We start from the raw sequence: 24,364 nt of genomic DNA, 5'->3' as shown, positions 1-24,364 counted from the left end.
TCTAAGTGTACAAACACGGTGTATGTATGTAACCAGCATGGCACAGTTACCGGTACCAGAAATGGACTGGCACATGCCTGATCCTCCTTCAGGATTTGCATTGTTCAAGCAGAGAATTGAACTATGCTTGAAAGGCCTAGATTTTATTGATCCTGTAAAGATATCAACCAACATTTAGATAACATTTGGTACAGAGGGTCTCAGACGACTGAATGCGTCAGGTCTCAGTGAAGCAGACCAGGAAATTCCAAATCAAATCTGGGAATCTTTCGATAAGCGATTGCATGCAAATATCAACTTCTGTACCCACAGGTTGGAACTTATGATATCATCAGAAATCTGATGAATCCATTGACAAGTTTGTTACGAGATGCTGAGACAAAAGCAATCAGTGTGATTTCACAGAAGTGGAACTCAATGAGATTCATTGAGCTGGTCATTGCATCCACTCTATATGAAGGTCTGCAATGAGAGCTGTTACAGAAGGCAGCAGGGTATACCATTGCTGATCTGCTCACACCAGGTAGACAGTATGAAGCTATTGCAGTTGGACGTCAATGCCTTGCAGATCTGAATCCAATGTCCAACATTGACACTATCTGAAGGACCCAGAGCAGGTCCAGACAGAAGCACAAGGGAGAACAAGCTTCAAATGACAACCCTTGCGGCAATTGTGACATCGACCATCCACCAAAGAAATGTCCAGCATACAGAGACAAGTGTAAGGCTTGCGGCAAAGTTGGGCACTGGGCCAAGCTGTGTCACTCAAAGAACAGAACCAACAGACAACACTTTGGTCCCCCTCACGGCCAACATCAGGGACAGATGGACTCAGTAGACAAACAGGAACAGGGACTTCTTAGACCGACAGAAATCACATGCTCTACCCAAGGATGAAGTGCCTGTCCAAATGTTCAGCACCATAGACATAAAACATTTCAAGTATGGATGGACAACATTACATGAACAGTGATGAGGTATTTACAACTTTGGACATTGTATGCCGATCCAAGTACTGTCCTCGCCAGGAGTTTTACGCATGGCAGGGCCACCATGAGTAAAACGCCTGGTGTTGACACCACGCGTAAAACACCTGGCGAAGGACGGTGCTTGCGAGGAAGGTGCTCGGTAAATTGTAGCATTCAATTTTGCGCCATGAGTAAATTTAGATGGCAAACACCCACCACATGTAATTTCTAGTGTTGCCATGCTTTCTATAGCGCCATGCCTCAGTTCGTTTTATTTTTCTTTTTTTCTTTTTCCCCTTTAGAAATATTTTTGCGGCTTCCTTTCAATGTGTTCTCGACAGCCACTTGCTAGGCGGTCAAGGTGTACAGTTTTTGAGGCAACTTCATTTTGGCAAGATTGCCAATCGCGTGCGACGTTCCCGCATTGCACGTGGTCCACTACTGACTCCACTTTACTACCGGTAGTACTTGCCAGCACCTGCGTGTGGACGATGAGCGCCGTATTATACAATGTTCACAGAGATTCCGCTGTGCACAGTTATGTGCGCTTCTCTCCGATCACTGAGAGTTGCCACTGTTACTAGATGTGCGCAATCCCCAGAGCAGCAGATCACAGAGTGAGCCACGTGCGAGTAATCCAGTACCCATGTCAGTGCCCAGCTTAGAAACCATTACTGGAAAGACCGATTTTAATTTGCGTTTTGCCGTGGAAAGTTGGCTACCGGTAAGTTAATCCCCTGAAGTGAGACAACGCGCCAATTTTTTGCTTTTGCTCCATCGAATTAATCTTTACTTTAAAGGGGATGGCTAGTAACTGATCAGTGGGAATCAGTGGGAATGTTGGGGGATGATTGTTCCAATCCTTGTGGGATTCTTTTAAGAGTACATTATATATCTATTGTTGTGTGAAAATCATTTGCTTCAGAATGGTCTCATATTCAAGTAATGCGCAGTTTAATGTTTCCAGGTTAGCGTGCCTGGTCAGTGATGGGGCATTAATCTGCACATTACTTGAATATGAGACCGTCCTGAAGCAAATAATTTTCACACAACTGGTCAGCGACAGGAGGAAAAGCGAACGTTCGACGAGCAGAAGAGGAGCAGAGCCTTTAACCAGAGTTGGAAAAGTGAATTTCACTGGTTATCTCATGAAGATGACAAAGGGATGTTCTGCACAGTCTGCAAGAGCTTTCCCATGATTGCCGACACTGCGGAAACATTTTTCATGGGATCCATGAACTACCGCAAGTCAACAATTCAATGCCATGAGGATTCGAAGGCTCATAAGAAGTGTATGACCGCTAAGAGGGCAAAGGAGAGGGATGAAAACATCCCAGGAACAACATCTAGTCATTTACTGTGCATGGAGAAGGAGCAAGAGGAGAAAATGACCAAGATCTTCAATACTGCATATTTCGTGATGAAGGAGGAGGAATCTTTTCAAAGCTATGTGCGGCTCCTCGATTTGCAGAGGAAGAATGGTGTAGACCTTGGAGCGACATAAGCAAGTCATCAGGCCACGAGAAGGTAAAGCTTTAGGCTTATAAATAATGTTGAATATCATTTCATAGCTATGATCTTTCTGTATTCCTCTTCTAATCTTGATTACAAGTAGTGTTCCTGCAGTGTGGTTTTATTTAGGAAAATGAGTGTGGTGGATTTGGGAGGGAAGGTGAAAGAGTAACACAATGATCATTTAAATGTCATCAACGCTTGAGGTACAGAGTGTCCTAATCATATAGACACAATTTAATTCAATGAAAATGTGTCCAAATGTCAAATCCCCCCCCCCCAATAAAAAAAAGCTCTGACTGCAGGTTTGGCTAGGCCACAAACGACAAATCTTTAGATAACTTAGAGGGGTACAAAACACCTTACTTGAGAAAAATAAATGTCATATTTCAACTGATGACCCTGCGTAACATCAAAAATTCTCTTTGATTTCATGCAATTTTTTTTTTGGAAATAAAGATTCACTGAACCCAGGGAATAATTTTCCTGGTATCGCATCACAATTTGCTATGCACTTTTACACCACTGCTACACAAACTATCTTTTGTGTAGCAGTTTTCTTCCATAGAAATGTACAGGATACCATGTGAAATATTGTTCATCAGCTGAAATTGCTAATCAAATTTGAGTTGGAAAATTATTCCCTGGAACCCATCTACGTAGACTTCAGGATGACAGAGCTAGAGGCTGTAAGGAAATCCCGATATCTTTATAGCATCCTAGTTGACTCCAGCACGGATGTCAGCAACAAAGAATTGGAACTGGTGTATGTCCGATACTTGAAGAGTGGTCTACCGATGAACACGTTTGTGGGCATCGAGGAGCTGATGCTATTGGTCATAGGCATGCCATCGAAAGAAGTAGGTCTGATATTTCATAATTTCTTTCAATCATTCGATGCCATTTTTAAAATCAAAACCTGTATACAATGCATTCCTGTTACAACAAAATTTCGTTGTAACGAAGTAAAACTTCTGGTCCCAAAATTATCATCATTAAACTAGTCTGTGGTACAAAATTCGCTTACAACGAACACGGTTACAGTGAAATTTTTGTTATTTCGAAGTCTTTTTCGAGTGCCACTGACAAAAGAAAAACAAAAGAATTGTGTTAGAACTGCTATAATGAAATGCGAATCGCTTCCGAAAATATGTATATAGCAGAACAAGCATTTCACAAGCGTCTCTGCATGGGCGAACACTTCAAATCACTGTGTGCTCGCTCCGTGTGTCACGCACAGTTTCCGCGGGGAACTTGCGTTATTGTAATACAATAATCTGAAATTAAATAAGGTTCGATTTATTGTTTTGTTCGAAGGTTCTTTAATACAAAACACACAAATTCTGATACACCTAAATGTCCATTAGTTCGGAAACGAAATAGGGTTTGTTATAACGAACATTTTGGTTCGCTATTATAAGGTTCGTTAATTCGACAAACAAATATTACGACGGTTCGTTTGTCCGAAAATGATAGGAATTCCAAACATTCGTATATCGGAACACTGTAAAAAGTAAAAACGCTTTATTAATCCAAAAGTGAAGAAGGTGAGACCACTAACAAAGCTTAGGAATTGCAAACCTTACAATCGTCTTATAAGATAACTGAACCTTCGAAATAACTAACCTTTCTCATTTTTTTTCTTCGGAATAACGAACCTTATTAGAAAGATTAAACGAGAACTTACCTGTTCGAAGCTTTAATCTCGATTCTATTAAGTAATAGGAGGGTGATATTACGTCAGGAGAGAGCCCGCCATGTGTGCGTGCGCAGTAGAACCAATTTTCGAAGAGTGAAAAATGGATTGTCACTAGATGAAAGATAACGGGAACTTGCAATCCTGTTCGAAACAATGCCGACTTACACTCCTGTTAGAACAGCAGGGTGGGTGTGGAGGGGACGTAATATCACCCTCCTATTACTTAATAGAATCGAGATTAAAGCTTCGAACAGGTAAGTTCTCGTTTAATCTTTCTATTCTATTGCGTAATACTCGTGAGACGTCAGGAGACTTTAAAGCCTGTGACGATACATTTTTCCCCCAGACATAACATATGTTATGTGAATAACTGAAGCACCTACCAAGAGGTCATTAGTTTTCTGCTACACGAGTGACAGCCTGCGAAAAGCTCATTTTGGCGTCTTTTGGCTTATTGTAGAAACGTCGAAACGTTCGTTTGTTTGACCATCCAGCCTGTTCAAGTACTGCAGTCACTGGTACATCACCCTGGTCGCGGCTGAGGTTGATGCTGCTCGAGTGCTATGCGCTTTGTACTTATCAGTGTTGATACCTGCTGATGTAAGCACTTCCTTCAGCCAACGAGCAATAGTTTGTGATGATACCCTTTTGTGGGGTTTCTTGTAGCTGATGAATAGCTGTCGTTCATCCCCCCTGAGCATACTTGTTCTCTCGATATACTCTCTGAGGTACCTTACTACGCACAGGCGTCTGTCTGGAGGATAAGATTCCAGGGTAACCGAAAACCCAACATTCCCTGATCGGTTCTGTTTGATCAGTTTTTCAAAGTGAAAAGTAATTGAACTGTTTCTCAATTGTAAATGATCAAGATCCATGAATTTCAGAGACTGAATCCTTTGCGCTGAAGTCAAAGCAATGATCATGCACAGTTTTAATGTTAATTTCTTCAGAGACAGCGACTTTGCTGGTGACATAATACGCAACAATCTAAAAACAGGACCAACATCCCAGATTTCTTTGTATCTGGGCAAGGGAGTCCGTAGGTGAAAAACTCCTTTCAGGAACCGACAGACTAAGGGATGTGTACCAACTGTACACGAAGCGTCAGTTAGTGTCAAGAAAGATGATAAAGCACTGCGAGCTTGGTTTATGGTGCTGTAAGCTGCATGTTCCACATGATAGAGTTTACTGAGGAATTTGAGGACATCCGTAACATCCGCATAGTAGCAGTCGATATTGTTCTCACAGCAAAACTGGTACCATTTTTTAATGTAGATATTGTATTGCGCCTTGGTGGAATCTCTCCAAGAAGCAGCCATGATGTTAATGATGTCCCTCGAAATTCCTTGGTGCTCTAGTGGTGTGCACATAGCCTGCAACAAAGAAGATCAAGAGTTGCATGTAAGAGATGTGGTGTGTTCAAATTTGGGAGTGTTAGGAGTGTCTTGCTCCTGTGAAGCAACATAGGTTTCCCAATTGTCATTTCTCGCAAGAGGGGAAACCATGCTTGACTGGGCCAGTTGGGTACAATGATTATTCCATCTGCATTATCCTCCCTTATTTTTTGCAGGCATTTTGCAATCAGACAAAATGGGGGAAATGCGTAGAATTTCAATCCATTCCAATTGAGAGTGAATGCATCGACTGACACTGCTTCTGGGTCAGGTAACCATGAAACATAATTCTGTACTTGCTTATTCAGTCTAGATGCGAATAAATCAATTTCAGGTTCTCCAAATCTAGCAGTGATGGATTGAAAAATGTCCCTGTCAAGCATCCATTCTGTCCTGTCATCAAACTTTCTAGACAAGCGATCTGCTTCTTCGTTTAGTTTGCCTGGTAAATGTGATGCCGTTATCCACACATTGTGATCAATACACCACATCCACAAGTCTCTCGTAATGTTATTACATTCCACTGATTTCATTCCTCCCATGTTGTTTATGTAGGAAACTGCAGTGGTGTTATCCGTGCGGATGAGAATGTGCTCATCGTTAGCTCTACTACATAGTGATTGCAGCCCAAATTTTATGGCTAGTAGTTCAAGATAATTTATCTTACTGTCTTTGACATATCTTAACTCTTCTTCATTCCACTTACCCCCTGTGGAATTGTGTAGGTCAGTGGCACCCCAACCACTACCACTTGCGTCTGTACGAATTTCAACAGACGGATTGGGTCTTCTTAGTGGCATGAATGCCGACTGGATATTGGAAACCCACCAATTGAGTTCTTGTTTAGATTCATGTGATAACGACATTCTCCTGTCAAAGTGACCTCTGTGCAATCTTAAGGCAACAACTTTCTCTTTCTCTGTGGCCCTATAAAACAAAGGCCCATACTGGACTGCTGGCGAGGCTGCCACCAGCTTTCCGATCACTTTGGCAACTTGCCTAATTGTAGTGCTTGAGGATAATCTGAGCTCTGAGCAGAGCGTCTTAATTTCATGCATTTTTGCCTCTGGCAATCGAAGAGTCATGTCTTCCGAGTTCAAGATAAAGCCCAAAAATTGGATCACTTTTTGTGGCTGTAGTACAGACTTGTCTGGGTGTACTAGAAATCCTAGGCTTTCGAAGCCCTGAGTGACTGCTTTAACAGAGTTCTTTGTCTGTTCTACTGTGTCCCCAATAATGAGTGTATCATCTAGATAACAAACCACAGTGTGGCCTTGCTGCCTTAACATTGCCAAGAGAGATTTCAACAATTTCGTGAATAATCGAGGAGCAGTGCTCAAGCCATTAGGCAGGGCCTTATATTGCCAATACTGGCCTTCCCAAATAAATTTGAAGAATTTTCTGTGACATGGGTGGATTGGGACTGCATAATATGCATCCTGGAGGTCGACTGATGCCATGTAGGCATTTCTTGACAAGAGCTGTGAGGCAGTATGGATATTTTCCATTTTGAAATGTTGGTAAGGTAAATACTTATTCAGATCTGTTAAATCTAGTATGAGGCGTGTACCTCCATTTTTCTTAGGTCTTGAGAAAATATTAGAGACAAAGTCTCCTGTTTCTCTGGAGCATTTTTCAATGACCCCCTTTTCAGACAGTTTATTAATCTCAATAGATAGAGCTCTTCTATCAGTTTCAGAAAGCCTGTAGCTTCTTGGGGGTTTGTTTCTGGATGGTGGCAACGTGGCCGCAAATTCTAGTTTGTAACCATTTATGACCTCTAAAATAGATGGGTCAGATGTAACAGCTCGCCAATCATCCTGAAAGGCATACAGTCGACCTCCAACTTTGGGAGAATCATGAGGGGTTTCTAGAGTTATTTCATCTCTCACCTCTGTAAGGCTTAGCTTTTCCGTTGTGTGTGAGGCGCTGGAGGCAGTGGCTTCTTGTTGCCTTGTGCTTGGCTCTGGCGGTACTGCCTCGGGTTCCGCTCTAAAAAAGGCCGGTCACCAGTACCAGAAAAAGGCCGAGTCGCAGTGGCAGGGGCACGAGATCTGGACCAGCCTGCTTCCTTGTAGCTTCGGTGGGTAGCACTAGCGAACCCTGGCGAGGGCCTAAATCCCCTGTAGGGATGTGGGCTTGAGTAGCTCTTTCTTTGTCCCTTCATCACCCCTGCCGTAACTTTCTGTTCTTCCATAGGGTCCTTAACCTTCTTGCTGAGGTTGTCGCCAAGCAGTAGTTTGTTGGTAGTACCAACCATATTCTCTGGCTTGCACAGCCTGGCACATCTTGAGTCTAGGTCTGGTTTGATTAGCTCACGTCGTAAGCAATTCAACTCAAAAGAAGAACTGCAAAGTAGGGCCAGCGCATCTTGTTGTGGGTCCGTGATGTTGCCCGATTGAAGTGAACGGACAAAGGCATTAATGCCCTTTGTCATTGATTTCTGAATTTTTTGTAGTTTCAAGTCTCTTGACTTTGTATGTGTCGGAAGATTGTCCCAAATGAAGGGGTTCACTTTTGGGGAATCCATAGCTTGGCAGTTACTGGGCAGAGCATATTTAGCTGCTGTCTCCTCTAGTGCTTTGTTTTCCAGTTGATGTGTGAGCAAATATGTAGCTGACTGAGCAATTTCTTTCTCTATAGGTTCCCCCGATATCTGCGTTCACTGCGAACTTCGCCGCAATATGTGGAACTTCGTCTGGCATGATTGGGTAGCATTCCTCGTCATCCGCTATTGAATGCGTTTGCCCCATACCGGCGCCCGTGTATTCACAATGCTCGCCACTGTATGGCTGCTGTGTACTCGTATGTGAATACGTATCATCGGTAGTGTGTGCAGCCCGTGGCTGCGGTGTAACTGCAGACGTATGCAATACTCCTGTAGAGTTTGCAGTACGATTTTCCGCCGGTAATCGCTGAATAACTGACTCCAGCAAGTCTTCCAATTTACTCAGTCTAGTGTTCACATCGGAGCTTGTCGATGACTGGGTTTTTGCGGGATTTGTAGGTTTGCTCTTCTTTACTTGCGCTGTGCGCTGAGCAGGTTTCGATTTCCCGCCATCTTGTGTAACCGTAGGGGCACACAGCTCTGTGAGCTTCCCCTGTGCGGCGGCTGGTTGTCCGCCCGTGGCGGCGTGTGAAGCTGCCGTGGGCTCACGTGGAGCGGCAGCGCGAAATTTCTCTTTCACCGAGATCGGCGAAACCGATGAATCCATGATTTGATACTCGAAACTGCTTTCGATGCTCGAAAACTGTTTTGTCTGCCCAATTGCAGGGTACAGTTCTAGTGTCTTGGAGCAATTTTACCCCCAAAACACATTCACTAGATAGCAAAATCCGAAGAAAAATGCCAGAAAAAACAGAGGGATAAAATCCTCCCTCCGAATCTCAGCATGCACGATGACGTATTGGTTCTACTGCGCATGCACACATGGCGGGCTCTCTCCTGACGTAATATCTCACGAGTATTACGCAATAGAATTCTCTTTCGGATCAAAAAAACTGCAGAACAACGAACCTTCAGAAAATGATCCTTTCTCATTTCTTGATTTACAAACCTTCGGAATGACAGACCTCATTTCATTTTCTGATCAACGAACCTTCGGAAAACGAATAATATTACAAGTGTATTTATTTATATCTAAATTATGAACTTTCGGAATTCATAACAAATCTTCGGAAGAGTAAAGTTTCAAATGAACAATCCTTCGAAATCCCGGATATGGCGAAACTTTGTAATAAGGAGCCTTTGGAGTAACTAACTTTTGGAATAGCGAACTGTAACCGAATCCTAAACCGTCGTTTTCTATACAAAAACTATACAAAAACTATACAAAACTTTATGCTCTCTTTTAAATGTAATATTCAAAGGAAATTAAAAAGGTACCATCCCATTTCACATAGCTTTCCAGTGTATGATGAGTATTCAACAAACAGAATATGATATATGCATGATTTCCTTGTTTTCGTCAATGTATTCTATTTGTTCGGTTATAACAAAAGAAAACTGCCGGTACCGAGCATTTCGTTATAATGGGAGTGCACTGTACAAATTAAAAAAGATCACCATGATTACACTCAATTAATAAAGGTCCTACGCTTATTATCTCATTTTTTACCCCATGTCAGATTGCATTTTTTAATCCATATCCTGCATATACATTGGTAGGCCTTTAGATGCAAAGTAGGCCTACAAACATACTATGAAACTAAAAAGTGGATATATATTGACAACTATTATATCTAGATTTCATTTTCAATTTTTTTTTTTTGCTAAATTTTTACTCATTTTTGTAAATCGTTGTTGCATTATTTGTGCAGTCCTGGATCTTGCTGAACTGACTGACAGGCGGGATTTAATTGTTAGGTTTGGTGCAGATGGAGCTGCCACAATGCAGGGCGTGGACAGAGGTCTTGCTGCAAGACTGCAAGCGGACTTTGAATGCACTGTCTCCATTCACTGTATGGCACATCGACTGGAACTTTCAGCCGGGGATGTCATCAAAGATTGTAAATTGGTCCGCGACATCCTGGACATGATGGAGATGAACTACAAACTGTACAAGGTTTCTCCAAAGCTGTACAGAGAGCTGCATGAGATGGCAGAAATGATGGGCGGCGAAAAGGTCAGGAAACCTCAGCGCACACAAGGAACTAGATGGCTTGCTCATCTGGGGAATGCTCTGGATGCAATCACGAAAAACTTTGCCCCGCTGATGAGCCACCTACATCAAGTGCTGACATTCAAGGGAAAGCCAAATAAATCCTGAAGATCATGACAGATTTCCCAACACTCAAGTTCATGTTCTTCTTGCAAGACATCCTCGACAGTATGAGCAAGTATGTTGACAATTGTGTTCCATTGTTAGTAGCTCTACACCTGTACATACCTGCACTGTCTTGTTTCAGACATACAATCCAGATTTTGCAATTACTTAATGCAAGAAATTACAAAATGTAAAGTCAGGGGTCAAATTTCTTGAAAACAAATAAAGTTGACATATAATAGAATTCATTTGATAAACAATTGTTCCTGTTTTGTTTTACTTATTTTCTTTTGATTTTCTAAGGCAGGACACGGGAGTGATTATGAAGCGCAGCAGGAAAATTAACTTACGTATTTATCGTAAACATGTATTGCATGAAAGAGTACACATATAGAACTGTTAACTTATTTGATTTTTTTTCTTGTCTTCATGATTTCTGCAGGTTGAGCCAAAATCTGCAGAAGGATTCATCCAGCCTTGCAGAAGCTTCACGTGCAGTGGACGCAACCTCCTTCCAACTAGGAAGTCTGGCAAAGAAGCCAGGAATGTATCTCCAGTCATTCCTGGATGAGATGGGAGAATCAAAGGACCAGACTGTATTTAGGGGACAACAACTGAAAAGGACAGAGATGGAAGAGGAGTTTGAGGCAAACAGGTAATCAGTATTACCGATCAGTACTAGTACTTGATTTTCAACTGAAAATTGTAATATTAAAAAACCTGCTTTTTTTGGTACTGGGTCTTTTCACATTAGAATTGCAGTTAGATTTTAGTGGCAAGAAGCAAAGTTGTATGTCAGTAGTTTGCCCACAATGAAGAGACACAACGCGTGGACGGACATCATGCTGGATGAAGAGCTGAAGGCACATATCCCAAACTTCATGCACCTTGTTGAAATCCTCACCGTCCTGCTTCTCTCCACTGCAGCTTGTGAACATGGATTCAGCTGTATGAAGCGGGTCAAGTGTGATTGGAGGAGCTCTGTGAAGGTTGACATGCTGTCTTGTGTGAGACTTGCGAAGAACAATTTTTACTACTCGCAGGTTCCCCGCAGATGATCCGCACATGACAGTACCTAGTACGTATCTTACTCATAGTCGCCCGGAGGTGGGCATGCAAATCTTTTACCTGCAACCATGTTTAGCCCCTGTCACACCTTTCCAGGCAAGCTATGCGGGCTTGTTGCGTGTAGGGATTTTCCAGCATACTGGACAATTTTCTGAGGGTGGACAAGGATTTGGACAAGTCAGTGCATGTGTCTTACTTGCTGGACACGTTCTACTTAAATTCTACTTGTGGGTATACTGTGTGACCTGTGTGCCAGGCACGTGGGGGCTGAAAACTCAGTGAAGGAATGGCAGAACTCTCGCAGAATGTCATTATCTTGGTTGCATACGGGGACTGCGAAGTATCTGCGAGGGAGTTGCCTGGGAGGTGCTGCCGCTAAGGGCCTCCTACAGGCGTTCTGCATGGGCCTCTCGGGGCATCCCTGGAACTCACCCCAAAAAAGTTTTGGGCATGCTCAAAACTTGGCTGCGGTTAAATCGGATTTGCGTGCACACTTCCGGGCAACTACAGGCGAGATACGCGCTAGGTACTGTCAGGTGCGGACCAACTGCGGACAGCTCGGGTAGCAAATTTATTTCCCCGCAGGTCAAGCCGCAACACTTCCCCAGATACGGTATGACAAGGCCTTGCACATGCTCAAAACTTGTCCCGAGTGAGTTGTGGGGGTTCGCTCGCAGAGAACACCAGTAGGAGACCCTTACCAGCAGCACCTCTCAGGCAACTCCAACGCAGATACTTCTCAGCACTCTTAAATCGCTCGTAACAGAAAACGGATCAGTTTAACGGATCAGTTTTACAGAAAACAGATCAGTTTGAAGCTCTCATGCAGGTCACACGGAATACACGCATAAGTAGAAGGTAAATAGCAAGCGTCTAGTAGGTAAGAAACAAGTGCGAAACTCACAAACATTCTTGTCCGCCCGTGGAAAATTCTCCAGCGTGCTGGAAAATTCCTCCTTGCAACAAGCCCGCGTAGTTTGCCTGGAAATGTGTGACATGGCCTTGAGCAATTGCTTGCGGGCATACTTGTTGAAGTATGAATGCATTAAGAATTACTGGACACAGAAAAAGACCAAAATGTGAACATACACTCCATGAGTCACCACCCTCTTGGCTCTTGGCTGGAGAGATGTGGTCGTGGATTTTAAGTTAGTGGTCAAGGGAGATCTCTCTCCTGCTCGCTCCAAGATAAAAAGATAGAGTGTTGCAGGGATCACCTTCAATTTTAAGTTTTTCTCCTGCATGCTGGAAAATCCCAGGCTCCAAGGGGGTAAAGCCTGGAGCTGACATGAACAAATTTGAATCTATGATCATCAATATACTTACTCATGGTATTAATTTGAGCTCTATCACTGAACTGGTTCTAGAGAAGATTTTTTTTTCTAAAGATTCCTCAAGGGGGGGGGGGGGGGGGTGGGCCCCATAGGGCATCCAGGGGGGTGCCCATTTTAACAAACAGAGATCCTATACCCCTCGGGATGCTACCTGCCAAGTTTGAAATCCCTGGAACCCCCCCCCCCCTCCACAGCACCAAGAGGGGCACCCCTTTTCCTTCCATAAACACATTTGAAACTGCAGTCATCAATGTACCAACTTGCTCTATCACTTCTGGTTAGAGAGAAGAAGGTTTTTATATTATTTTTTAATGGGGGGGGGGGGGGGGGCTTGGCTTTCCCTGGGGCCCATAGGGAAATATTGTGCCCAGTTGAACAAATTGAGATCCTGTCCCCCTACAGATGCTACCTTTCACATTTTAGGTCCCAATTTGGGCCTCCCCACCCTCCTCCCCTGGGCCCCAAAGGGGGCACCCCTAAATCTGCCATGAACAAACTTGAAACTACAGTCATCAATGTACTAACTCATAGTAATAACTTTCTAGCTATATCACTTTTGGTTTTAGAGGAGATTCTTAAAGATTCTGTTTTGTTGTTGTTGTTGTTGTTTTTTTTTTTTGGGGGGGGAGGGGTTGGGCCCCCTTGGGGGCCCCCCAGGAGGGGCATGGTGTCCATTTGAACAAACTGAGATCCTAACCCCCTTGGAATGCTACCTGCCAAGTTTGGGGAAACTCATCAAGAGGTTTTCAAGAAAGAGACAAAAATGTAAAAAGTTTACGCATGACGGACGCCGGACACAGGACGAAGAACGATATAAGCAAATACAGTGAAACCCCGTTATAACGAGTTCAGTTATAACGAGGAACCGCTTACAACGAGGTGATCGCGTCGGTCCCGTTTTCCTTTGCGTGTAAACCTATGACAGAACGAATCGGTTATAACGAGTTCGGTTATAACGAGATTCCGGTTATAACGAGGACAATTTCGGTGCATCATGATAAAGAAAAACATAAGCAATTTGATCGGATATAACGAGGTTCCATTTCTTGACTAAATTGTCGCTTTCAAACACGCGACAAACGAAACATTGAAAACCGAATTCACGCTATCCACGTCTTTTTCCCGTTTTGCAGAGAACCACTCCTTCCATATTTTCTTCTAAACCACGCGATAAGACACAGGAATGCCTTCCGATGTTCCTACTGAATCATTAAACAATCATTCGATTTTTTTTTTTTCGCGAGATACGCGTGCGTGATATTAGGTCAGATCACAGCGCAACGAGGAAAAAAAAAAGGATAACGCATTCAAAAACTTTTCATGTAGCGACACTTGTGGCAAAAAATGAACAATTGAAATGCGTGTGCAACTCATCATTATATCCTTTCTATTTTTAGTTCCGACTTCCAGTTCTTTTGCTGGTTAGCAAATATGAGTGCGGATGGTTAAAGCCGAAATGATTACTGAAATCATCGCGATCCCGCCGGGTGACAGTAGCGTAAAAATTGTTGAATAACGCATGTTAACCTACTTAATCGGTGTTCAGAAAAAGAAACAAATGCATTTATTAGTTTGAATAGATCTGGATTTGTTCATTATCATTTAACAAATGATAATTTGAATATGAGTGTGTACTGTATGATTAAAGCCGAAATAATTAATGAAATCATCGCAATCCCGCCGGGTGACGGTAGCGTAAAAATAGTTGAATAACGCATGTTGACCTACTTAATCGGTGTTTAGAAAAAGAAACAAACGCATTTACTAGTTTGAATAGATCTGGATTTGTTCATTATCATTTAACAAATGATGATTTAAATATGAGTGTGTATGATTGAAGCCGAAAAAATAAGTGAAATCATCGCTATCTCGCCGGGTGACAGTAGCATCAAAGATAGTTGAATAATGCATGTTAACCTACTTATTCGGTGTTCGGAAATAGAAACAAACGCATTTAACAGTTCAAGAACGGAATCGATGTACAAAACGCGAAGAGTTTTTTGGAAAAAAAAAGAAAAACGCATTATTAATCCCTCCGGGCGCAATGACTATACATTGTATAAAATTAATGCCAAAATTATTCATGAAATTATCGAATTCCCACTGGGCACCAACAGAGTAAAATACCTCGCAAGTTAACGGTAAACAACGCATGTATGTTACTCTGAAATCATCGCGATCTCGCCAGGTGACAGTAGCGTAAAAAAAATGTTGAATGACGCATGTTAACCTAAATCAGAAAAAGAAAGAAACGCATTCATTAGTTTGAATAGATCTGGGTTTGTTCATAAGCACAATTTTAACACTGCATTTCACAATAAATATTTTTATTTCTTTCAGAATGGTCTACCAGGTACAGATTTGCGTAAAAAGGTCACAACCTTCCACATTCAATCCTGTCGCATATTTCTCAAGAACTTATGTCCAAAACGCGAAGAGATTTTTTGAAGAAAATAAAGAACGCATTTTTAATCCCTTCTGGCGCAACGATCATACATTGTACAAGACTACAGCCGAAATGATTCATGAAATCATCACATTCCCGCTGGGCACCAACAGCGTAAAATTATACCTTGCGAGTTACGTTAAACAAGGCCTGTATGTTACTCTATTTGCGCTGGTGTTTAGAAAAACTTCACAAACAAGAATTATTACAATAAAAATTTAACTCATTTCAGCCCCACTCTTTCGTCTAATTCACATATAATTTCCCTTTATTCTCTCAATGATAATGATCCATAATTGTGTAATAACAATGCAATAGGATGTTCTTAAATTTCATTGATTGGTATATATGATGATGTCGTGCTTATGTTTTTCTTTGTATTTGGTGCGTACGGATATAACGAGGTACCGGTTATAACGAGGTAATATCGCCGGTCCCACGGACCTCGTTATAACGGGGTTTCACTGTAGCTCACTACAGCCTTCGGCTCAGGTGAGCTAAAAAGGGGACCAAGAATTGACCCCTGTGGTACACCTAATTTGATAGTTGAAGGATGGGACTTAGCTCCTTTGAATATACAGTGCACTCCCGTTATAACGAAATGCTCGGGACCGGCCATTTTCTTTCGTTATGACGAAATTTCGTTATAACCGAACAAATACAATATATAACAAAAACAAGGAGACCACGCATATATCATATTCTGTTTGTTGAATACTCATCATACACTGGAAATTAGCTATATGAAATGTGATGGTACCTTTTTGATTTTGTTTGGATATTACATTTAAAAGAGAGCATAAAGTTGTTTGTTGTCACACAATAAGTCGTATAGAAAATGATGGTTTAGGATTCCATTACAGTTCGCTATTCCAAAGATTCGTTTTTCACTAAAGTTCGTTACTCCAAAAGACTCTTTGTTCCGAAGTTTCGCCATTCCCGGGAATCCTAAGGTTTGTTTGGTATTTTGAAGCTTCGCTCTTCCGACGATTTGTTATTCCGAAAGTTCATGATTTAGATATAAATACCGGTATATTGTTCGTTTTCCGATGGCTCGTTTATCGGAAAATGAAATGAGTTTCGTCATTCCGAAGGTTTGTAAATGAAAACAAGGCAATTGCCAAATTGTGTCTCGCCCATTCGCGTACAAGGAATTAATATTTTTTATAACTCCCAGAAGTTAATTGACCTGCTTATGACCTTTGACCTTGTGGTGACCTTGAACACCCTAAGGGACATTTACCATCCAAGTTTGGTCACAAACGGACAAAGGGATCAAAAGTAATGAGCCGTAATCAAAACGCGCCATAAAAACTTAACATTGGGCCCTAAAAATTTGTTGACCCCTTTCTGTGACCTTTGACCTTGTGATGACCTTTAACTCCCCAAGGGACATCTACTGTCCAAGTTTGGTCACAAACGAACATAGGGATCAAAAGTTATGAGCCACAATCAAAATGTGCCCTAAAAACATAACATTGGGCCCTAAAAGTTTGTTGGCCCCTGTCTGTGACCTTTGACCTTGTGACGACCTTCACCTCCCCAAGGGACATTTTCCATCCAAGTTTGGTCACAAACGGACAAAGGGATCAAAAGTTATGAGCCATAAACGAAATGCGCCCTAAAAACTTAACATTGGGCCCTAAAAGTTCATTGACCCCTGTCTGTAACCTTTGACCTTGTGGTTACCTTCAACTTCCCAAGAGACATCTACCATCACCCAAGTTTGATTGCCATTGTAGCAACATGTGCTGAGTTACGTGTGATAAGAGAGTCTTGCAAGTAAACTTTAACGTATGACCTCAAATGACCTTTGACCTTATCGTGTGACCTCTTACGGCACCATAACATGAAGGTACCCCAAGTGCATCCATCACCCAAGTTTGATTGCCATTGTAGCAACATGTGTCGAGTTACATGTGATAAGAGAGTCTTGCAAGTAAACTTTAACGTATGACCTCAAATGACCTTTGACCTTATCCTGTGACCTCCAACGGCACCATTGCATGAAGGTACCCCCAGTGCATCTATGACCCAAGTTAGGTTGCAATCCAAGCAACTTATGTGAAGTTATTTGTCAAAAGAGAGTCTTGCAGGTAAACTTTAACATAGAAAAGAGAGTCTTGCACATACTCTTTAATATATGACCTCAAATGACCTTTGACATCATCACATGACCTCTGACAACACCATAACATGAAGATACCCCTAGTGCTTCTATCACCCAAGTGTGGCTGCCATTGCTGTAACAGTTGCCAAGTTATGCATCATAAGAGAGTCTTGCAGGTAAACTTTAACATTTGTGACGGACGACGGACGACGGACGGACGACGGACGGACGACGGATGGACGACGGACGGACGCCATTTGGATCCCTTAGTCTCGCCTTCACCTCCGGTGGGCGAGACAAAAAATGAGAAAGGTTCACTGTTCCGAAGGTTTTTTAATCCGACAGTGAAATAAGGTTTGTTATTCCTCCGAAGGTTTGTAAATAAAAAAAATAAAACAAGAGACCCGCGGGTCTAGCGCTCACCTGAGTATCGCAAGTTCACCTTTCACGCAGTCACTAATCTAAATTATTCACAGCTCTACCAAAATTTGACGAGGCATTCTCAAGTGGAAGATGAAAATGTACAATAAGGGCCCAATTTTTTCAAGATTCCTTAATTTGGGGGAATTGGGGCCCCCTGGGGCCCTCTGGGTGGGGTATGGTCCCCAGTTTGATAAATTGAGATCCTGACCACCTAGGGATGCTACCTGCCAAGTTTGACAAAAATCCATCATGAGGTTTTCAGGAAGAAGATGAAAATGTACAATTCAGGCCCCCATTTGGACCCTTCCAACCACCCCCCCCCCCTACCCCCAAGAGGGGCACCCCTGGATCTCCTATGAACAAACTTGAAACTACAGTCATTAATGCACTCACTCATAGTATTATCTCAGCTCTATAACTTCTGATTCTAGAGAAGATTTTTAAAGATTCCTTCATTTGGGGGGTTTGGGCCCCCTGGGGGCCCCCTGGGCGGGGCATGGTGCCCATTTTAACAAATTGAGATCCTAACCCCCTAGGGATGCTACCTGCCAAGTTTGGTGAAAATGGGTCATGGGGTTCTCAAGAAGAAGATAAAAATGTACAATTTAGGCCCCATTAGGACCCCTCCTCACCCCCTCCCCCCCCCCTGGGTCCCAAGGGGGGCACCCCTGATTCTGCCATGAACAAACTTGAAACTACAGTCATCAATGTGCTAACTCATAGTATCAACCTAGCTCTATCACTTCTGGTTCTAGAGAAGAAGATTTTTGCGGATTCCTTAATTTTGGGGGGTTTGGGCCCCCTGGGGGCCCCCTGGGGGCCCCCTGGGTGGGTCATGGTGCCCATTATAACAAATGGAGTTCCTAACCCCCTAGGGATGCTACCTGCCAAGTTTGGTGAAAATGGGTCATGGGGTTCTCAAGAAGAAGATGAAAATGTACAATTTAGGCCCCATTAGAACCCTTCCCCACCCCCCTCCCCTGGGTCCCAAGGGGGGCACCCCTGATTCTGCCATGAACAAACTTGAAACTACAGTCATCAATGTACTAACTCATAGTATTAACTTAGCTCTATCACTTCTGGTTCTAGAGAAGAAGATTTTTACAGATTCCTTAATTTTGGGGGGTTTGGGCCCCCTGGGGGCCCCCTGGGTGGGGCATGGTGCCCATTTTAACAAATTGAGTTCCTAACCCCCTAGGGATGCTACCTGCCAAGTTTGATGAAAATCGGTCTTGGGGTTTTCAAGAAGAAGATGAAAATGTAAAAAGTTTACGCACGACGCACGACGGACGACGGACGACGGACGACGGACGACGGACGACGCACGACGCACGACGCCGGACGAAGGGCGATCGCAATAGCTCACTTGAGCCTTTGGCTCAGGTGAGCTAAAAATGAGAAAAGTTAGTTATTTCGAAGGTGCAGGACACAAGGAGCGAACACGTACACAGTGATGAGAAGCGTTCGCCCATGTAGAGACGCTATAAATGCTTGTTCCGCTACGTATTTTCGGAAGTGATCCGCATTTCGTTATAACGGAGCACATTTCTTTTGTTTTTCTTTGTCAGTGGTGCTCAGAAAAGACTTTGTTATAACGAGAATTTCGCTATAACCGTGTTCGTCATAAGCGAATTTTGTACCATAGACTTCAATGGCGATAATTTTGGGACCAGAAGTTTTACTTCGTTATAATGAAATTTCGTTATAACCGTGTTCATTATAACGGGAGTACACTGTATTGGGTCACTTGCTATCTACAGTATCACTTAAATATGATTTGAATCAATCAATTAGTCATTTTGCTACACCCTACACACTTTGATTCATGTAAAAGTAGGTCGTGGTCTGCAGTATAAAATGCCTTCCGAAGATCCATGTAGGCAACTCCAGCAATTTGATTTCAATGACCACTCATTCACAAATTTTGCAAGAGCACTTGCTGTGGAATGAAATGGTCTAAAACCAGATTAATTAGGGTGTAATAAATCATTTGCATTCAAGAATTCGCTCAGATGTTGATGTACAGCCCTCTCGATAATTTTACTCACAGTTGGTAAGATTGAAATGGGGTGGTATTATTCAACGAAGAAATATCTACTGCTTTAAATATTGGTACTACCTTTTTCCATTCTCGCGGAACATCTCCCGTAGACAGGGATTTGCTTATAATAACACAAAGAGATTCCGCAATAACATTCTTTGTCATCTTTAAAAGTTTGCAGTTTTTGAATGCTTCAGCAATATTTGTCTTGTCGGTTACTTCTCCACCATCAACCTTTATGGTAATGGGAGAAAGAGGTGATGAGTTAGGCATAAGTTCTCTTAAGCTCTTCCACATTTTCTTACTAATGATTTTGTAAAATTTGGTTAGTGTTATAATATTGTTTTTCCTTATTTTCATGACATGAGTAACTATATTCTTTAGATATTTACAGGCATTTCAAAGATCATGACTATTGTTAGCTTTAGCAGCTTTGAGAAATTTATCACGTTCCGTCATCAACTGACAACTTCCTGAGATATCCATGGACATGGTCTTTTTTTTCTTATGCGCTTTTTACTCAAAGGTATGTGCTTGTCGATAACATTATTGAAAAGAGTCAACCACATATCCCATGCATCATCGTCATTTACATCTTTTATGACCTGCCATGGAACACTTCTCAAATCACTATGAAATTCCTCATTGATTTTTCGAATGAGCAAAATTCTGCATATTCAGATTTTTTATGCATCTTTGCACTGAAGTCTCGAATTGCACACACCAAAAAATTATCACTAATGCTAGTCTCAAATATTCCCCATTTGCTGTAAAGTTCTTTGTCTGATACAAATATGTCAATTAAAGTCGAAGTAGTGTTTGTTACTCTTGTGGCAGTATCAATTAACTGACTTAGTTAATAGTCTGTATATTTATATAAAACATAACTTTTAGCATTCACATCATATTGGTGTGGCATACAATTACAAGTGAAATCACCTAATATAATACAACCCATATGTTCAGAGCAGAGTCCGAATTCCTGTCTAGTTCACTGAAGAAATCAATGTAAGAATTTGGAGGTCTGTAAGACTCCCCAACAAGGATGGAAGGCTTATTTGGATAATGCAATTCAAACCAAAGGCATTCTAAAGTAGATGAATTCAAACTGTCTCTTATTCTATACATTGCAATTGAATCTTTTGGAAATACATACAGCCACACCACCACCATGTCTTGTACGGTCTTTACGTAATAGCATGTTGGTGACAATGAGCCCATCAAGCAGCATTCATATTGGCTTCATCCTGTCAAGAGGGAACAAGTGCAATGGAAACTTATAAGATAAACAAATTTAAAGAGAGGAAGATGGGAAGAGTGTTCACATGACATACCTCTAGCTGTTCTCCAGCATTCAGTCTTTTGTTACAGGCCTCATTGGTACAGGTGAAACAAGTCTTGTGCCAGTCATGACCCAGGGCTACCAGTTTCTCAGCTTGTGATGTGGACATAAAATTTAAAGACAGAAATCACACAGGATATGAACCCCCCCCCCAAAAAAAAAAAAAAAAAAAAAATGCACACACACACACACACACACAAACACACACATAAACAAAATCACACTTTGAAATGCTTTTGATTAACACTGTGACCTGATCATCATCATTACATATAAGAAACAGAAAGAAATGAATGAACTAGTGCACATACTATCTCAAGGACAAGTGTCAGTGTAGATCTACATATTCAAAAGGGGTGTACATTGTAATTGTATGTATACAATGTATGTTAAATAGTGCAGGGAAATACTATAATAGTCTGATAGTAATGCATTTTTATAAGAGCCTTGAATATATTCTATGTACAACTTGTAGCTCATGCAAACAGACACTCACGCAATGTCACTCAGGCAATGAAACTTCTAAACAGTACGTACATACAACTACAAGAGTGTATTGGATGTCCAAACTCATTGCACTACTCTAGAAATGTCGAATGTGTGACTTCTCAAACATTCCTGATTGGCCATACATACCATATATCAGACAAGAAACATCATAGCAAATCAGTTAGATGTAACAAATATTCTCTCACAATGAGTTCAGATATTCATGGAAAGGGTTGTCATGCTTTCAAGTTTTGTTTTATGTGTTAACCCCTGCAACTTCATCAAACATTCTGCAATATTATACAATCTCATTGATTTTGATAAGCCTATCATATTATCATAATATTCATCACAAAATCAAAATATATTCTTAGGTTCATTATACCTTGCATTTTGTATATCTGAAGAGTTTAAAACTGAAATTATGTCAAATTTCTTTCAACTTGACATACGGTACTTGAGATTGATACAGAAAAAGAAAGAAAAAAATGGTGATAGATTCAGTAACATCTTCAAAAATATCCCCTGTTATGGAAAGAGTGCAGAATCATTGAACAGGTTTTAATTTTCTCCATTTGATGACGTTACTTAAACTAGAAATGGTGCTATGACGACTGTTCAGTATGGAGAAAGTATAATTTCAGTATTAGATTGTAAAATTTTCGCATTTTAACGCAGCCTTTGATCCTGTAACCCTAAAATTTCCAAGAGAATCACTGTCAGGTAGAATATGCATAAATATGTACTAAGTTTCATGATGATACCTTGAGTCACTTTTGAAATATGGAACTCAAGTGAAATTTAAAACTTTCACTTGACCTTTTGACTTTTGAGCAAGTAACTTCAAAGAGAATTGTATTGTAATTCATATATGTATACATATATACTAGCAGCATCCGTGGAAATCCATGGGTCTGAGGGGTTTTATCTATTTCTCATAATACGATTTTGCACATTTTTATTTCTTCAAAGTTTTCTCATTCTTTCGTTAATTGTGTTGTCTTCTAAATGACCACCCTTCCCAGAAATTCAATATTACATTTGTAGGACGTGCGCGGCGATCCAGTCCATTGGTTGGGATCGTTCCCGCCACTACTTGCTTTTATAATAGAACTTGAGTTTCGAGGGGTTATTTGCACCCATTGAAGTCCAACAGTTGTCTTGTTGCCCCTCACCCCCCCCCCCCCCCACACGCACACACACACATTTCCACCTCCGCAAAAAAACAAAAACAAACATTCAGCGAAAATTAACAAAAACGCAAATGAGATTCCCCGAAAGTTCTGCCCACAGATTCTTCCCGTCGAAACGAGGAGATACTATTGACACTATGACTTTGATATTAATTACCCCCTGCTCTTGCATCCATGCAGGCACCCGAGGAAATCCACGGCTGGTCTCAAGGCCTTGTTTTTAGTTGTTTTTTCATTCATATTTCTTTTCCCTACGTTATGAGAGAAAAATAAAATATTTTCATCTTCATTTGCTCCCTCCTTTTTGTTTTTATCACCAAAACTTGGTTTGATAGGTCATAGAACCATCTGTTTATCTGCTTCAGACTGTATACATTATCATTATTATTATTATTCTGTTATCATTATCACTATTACTCTTATCATTATTATTATTATTATTATTATCATCATTATAATCATCATTATTTGGGGAGGGGGAGATCATTGTCATTAGGTTTAACAGGCACCGGTGGGAATCCATAGGTCTCAGGGCCTCGTATTGTTTTCTTTTCTTTTCCCACGTGATGGGAGAAAGAAGAATATTTTTGTCTTCATTTGCTCCCTCTTTTTTATTTTTATCACCAAAACTTGGTTTGATGGACTATAGAACCACCCGTGTTATTTCCACTTGTAAATGAAAACAAGATGTTGAGCAAAACCCAACCTGGGGTTCGAAACACCGTCCATCTTTTATTCAGTGGTAGCTCCATGATCAGAGCCCTAACACATCGTGCCGCAGCACAGCGAGGAGATGCCGAGATTGGTGGTCATATTGGGCTTTTGAAGTACACTTTGTACTGGTAATTTGTGGTATGCGAACACAATTTGTCTCCCTATAGTCTTAGGTTTCAGCCCTTTTTTGTAAGTAGACTGCCGTAGACTTTACACACACTAGTGACTTTCCCATACTGGGAAAAAAAAATATTGCCCCCGCCGGCGTTGCGTTGCAGTAGGCCTACTACACCAAGTACCAAATGCTAACAAGAAATGCAACATGTGGGACACAATCAAGATAAACAAGGTCAAACGAACGGCTTGATGTTTCTTACCAAAGTAAACGGGTTTGGTGCATTTGACGCAGAGTGACATGATGACCCAAACAGATTAGCCTACAGCTGTCACGCTCAAATTTATTACAGCTGAAGAATCAAAGCCAGAGGGAATCGAATTCATCAAAACTGAAGAATCTTCGCTGGGAGAGAAACGAGAGACCTTGGCTCAATTGCAGAAACACGCTATAACTGGTACTCCGACTCGGTACGGGTACCGGGTACCGGTACGTACGCAGGGTCGCTGTTGTAATTAAAGTGCCAGTTTATCTTTGGTTGCAGTGATTTCATCAGTGTTTGAATTACGACATTTGATGTGTATGTATGGTTTCATTGTATCACAAAACACACTATCATGCCAAAATTGCGCCATAAAACTCTCAAAATTTGAAATAATCACGATCTTTCTGGTCGGTCTGGCCCCAACGTGCAGCGTTGAGAGCGGCGCGGCGGTGTCACCGTCAGGTAACTCGACCAAGCCCCTGGGA

At 41.6% G+C, this 24,364-nt stretch overlaps 1 protein-coding gene and 1 pseudogene across 1 annotated transcript in view; one reads left to right on the top strand and one right to left on the bottom strand.

Annotated features, from left to right (window-relative positions):
- Positions 1-24,084, bottom strand: part of LOC139741810 (cysteine-rich protein 1-like) — a 123,181-nt gene extending 99,097 nt beyond the window's left edge. The window contains exons 1-2 of the mRNA XM_071652394.1: positions 23,877-24,084; positions 21,096-21,196 (exon numbers count right to left, since the gene is read on the bottom strand). Of these exons, the coding sequence (XP_071508495.1) occupies positions 21,096-21,196; positions 23,877-23,916 (141 nt within the window). The 5' untranslated portion in view covers positions 23,917-24,084. The remainder of the gene's footprint in view (positions 1-21,095; positions 21,197-23,876) is intronic.
- On the top strand, positions 10,109-10,998 carry LOC139741813 (zinc finger protein 862-like; annotated as a pseudogene).
- Positions 24,085-24,364: the final 280 nt, after the last annotated feature.

Source organism: Diadema antillarum, unplaced genomic scaffold (genome assembly GCF_040938485.1).
Source record: "Diadema antillarum isolate AM-2024a unplaced genomic scaffold, OU_Dant_1.0 seq00000955_RagTag, whole genome shotgun sequence".
In the NCBI taxonomy this organism is placed as follows: domain Eukaryota; kingdom Metazoa; phylum Echinodermata; class Echinoidea; order Diadematoida; family Diadematidae; genus Diadema; species Diadema antillarum.
Note: the sequence above shows the minus strand (reverse complement) of the source record. Positions and strands in the feature narration are given on the sequence as shown.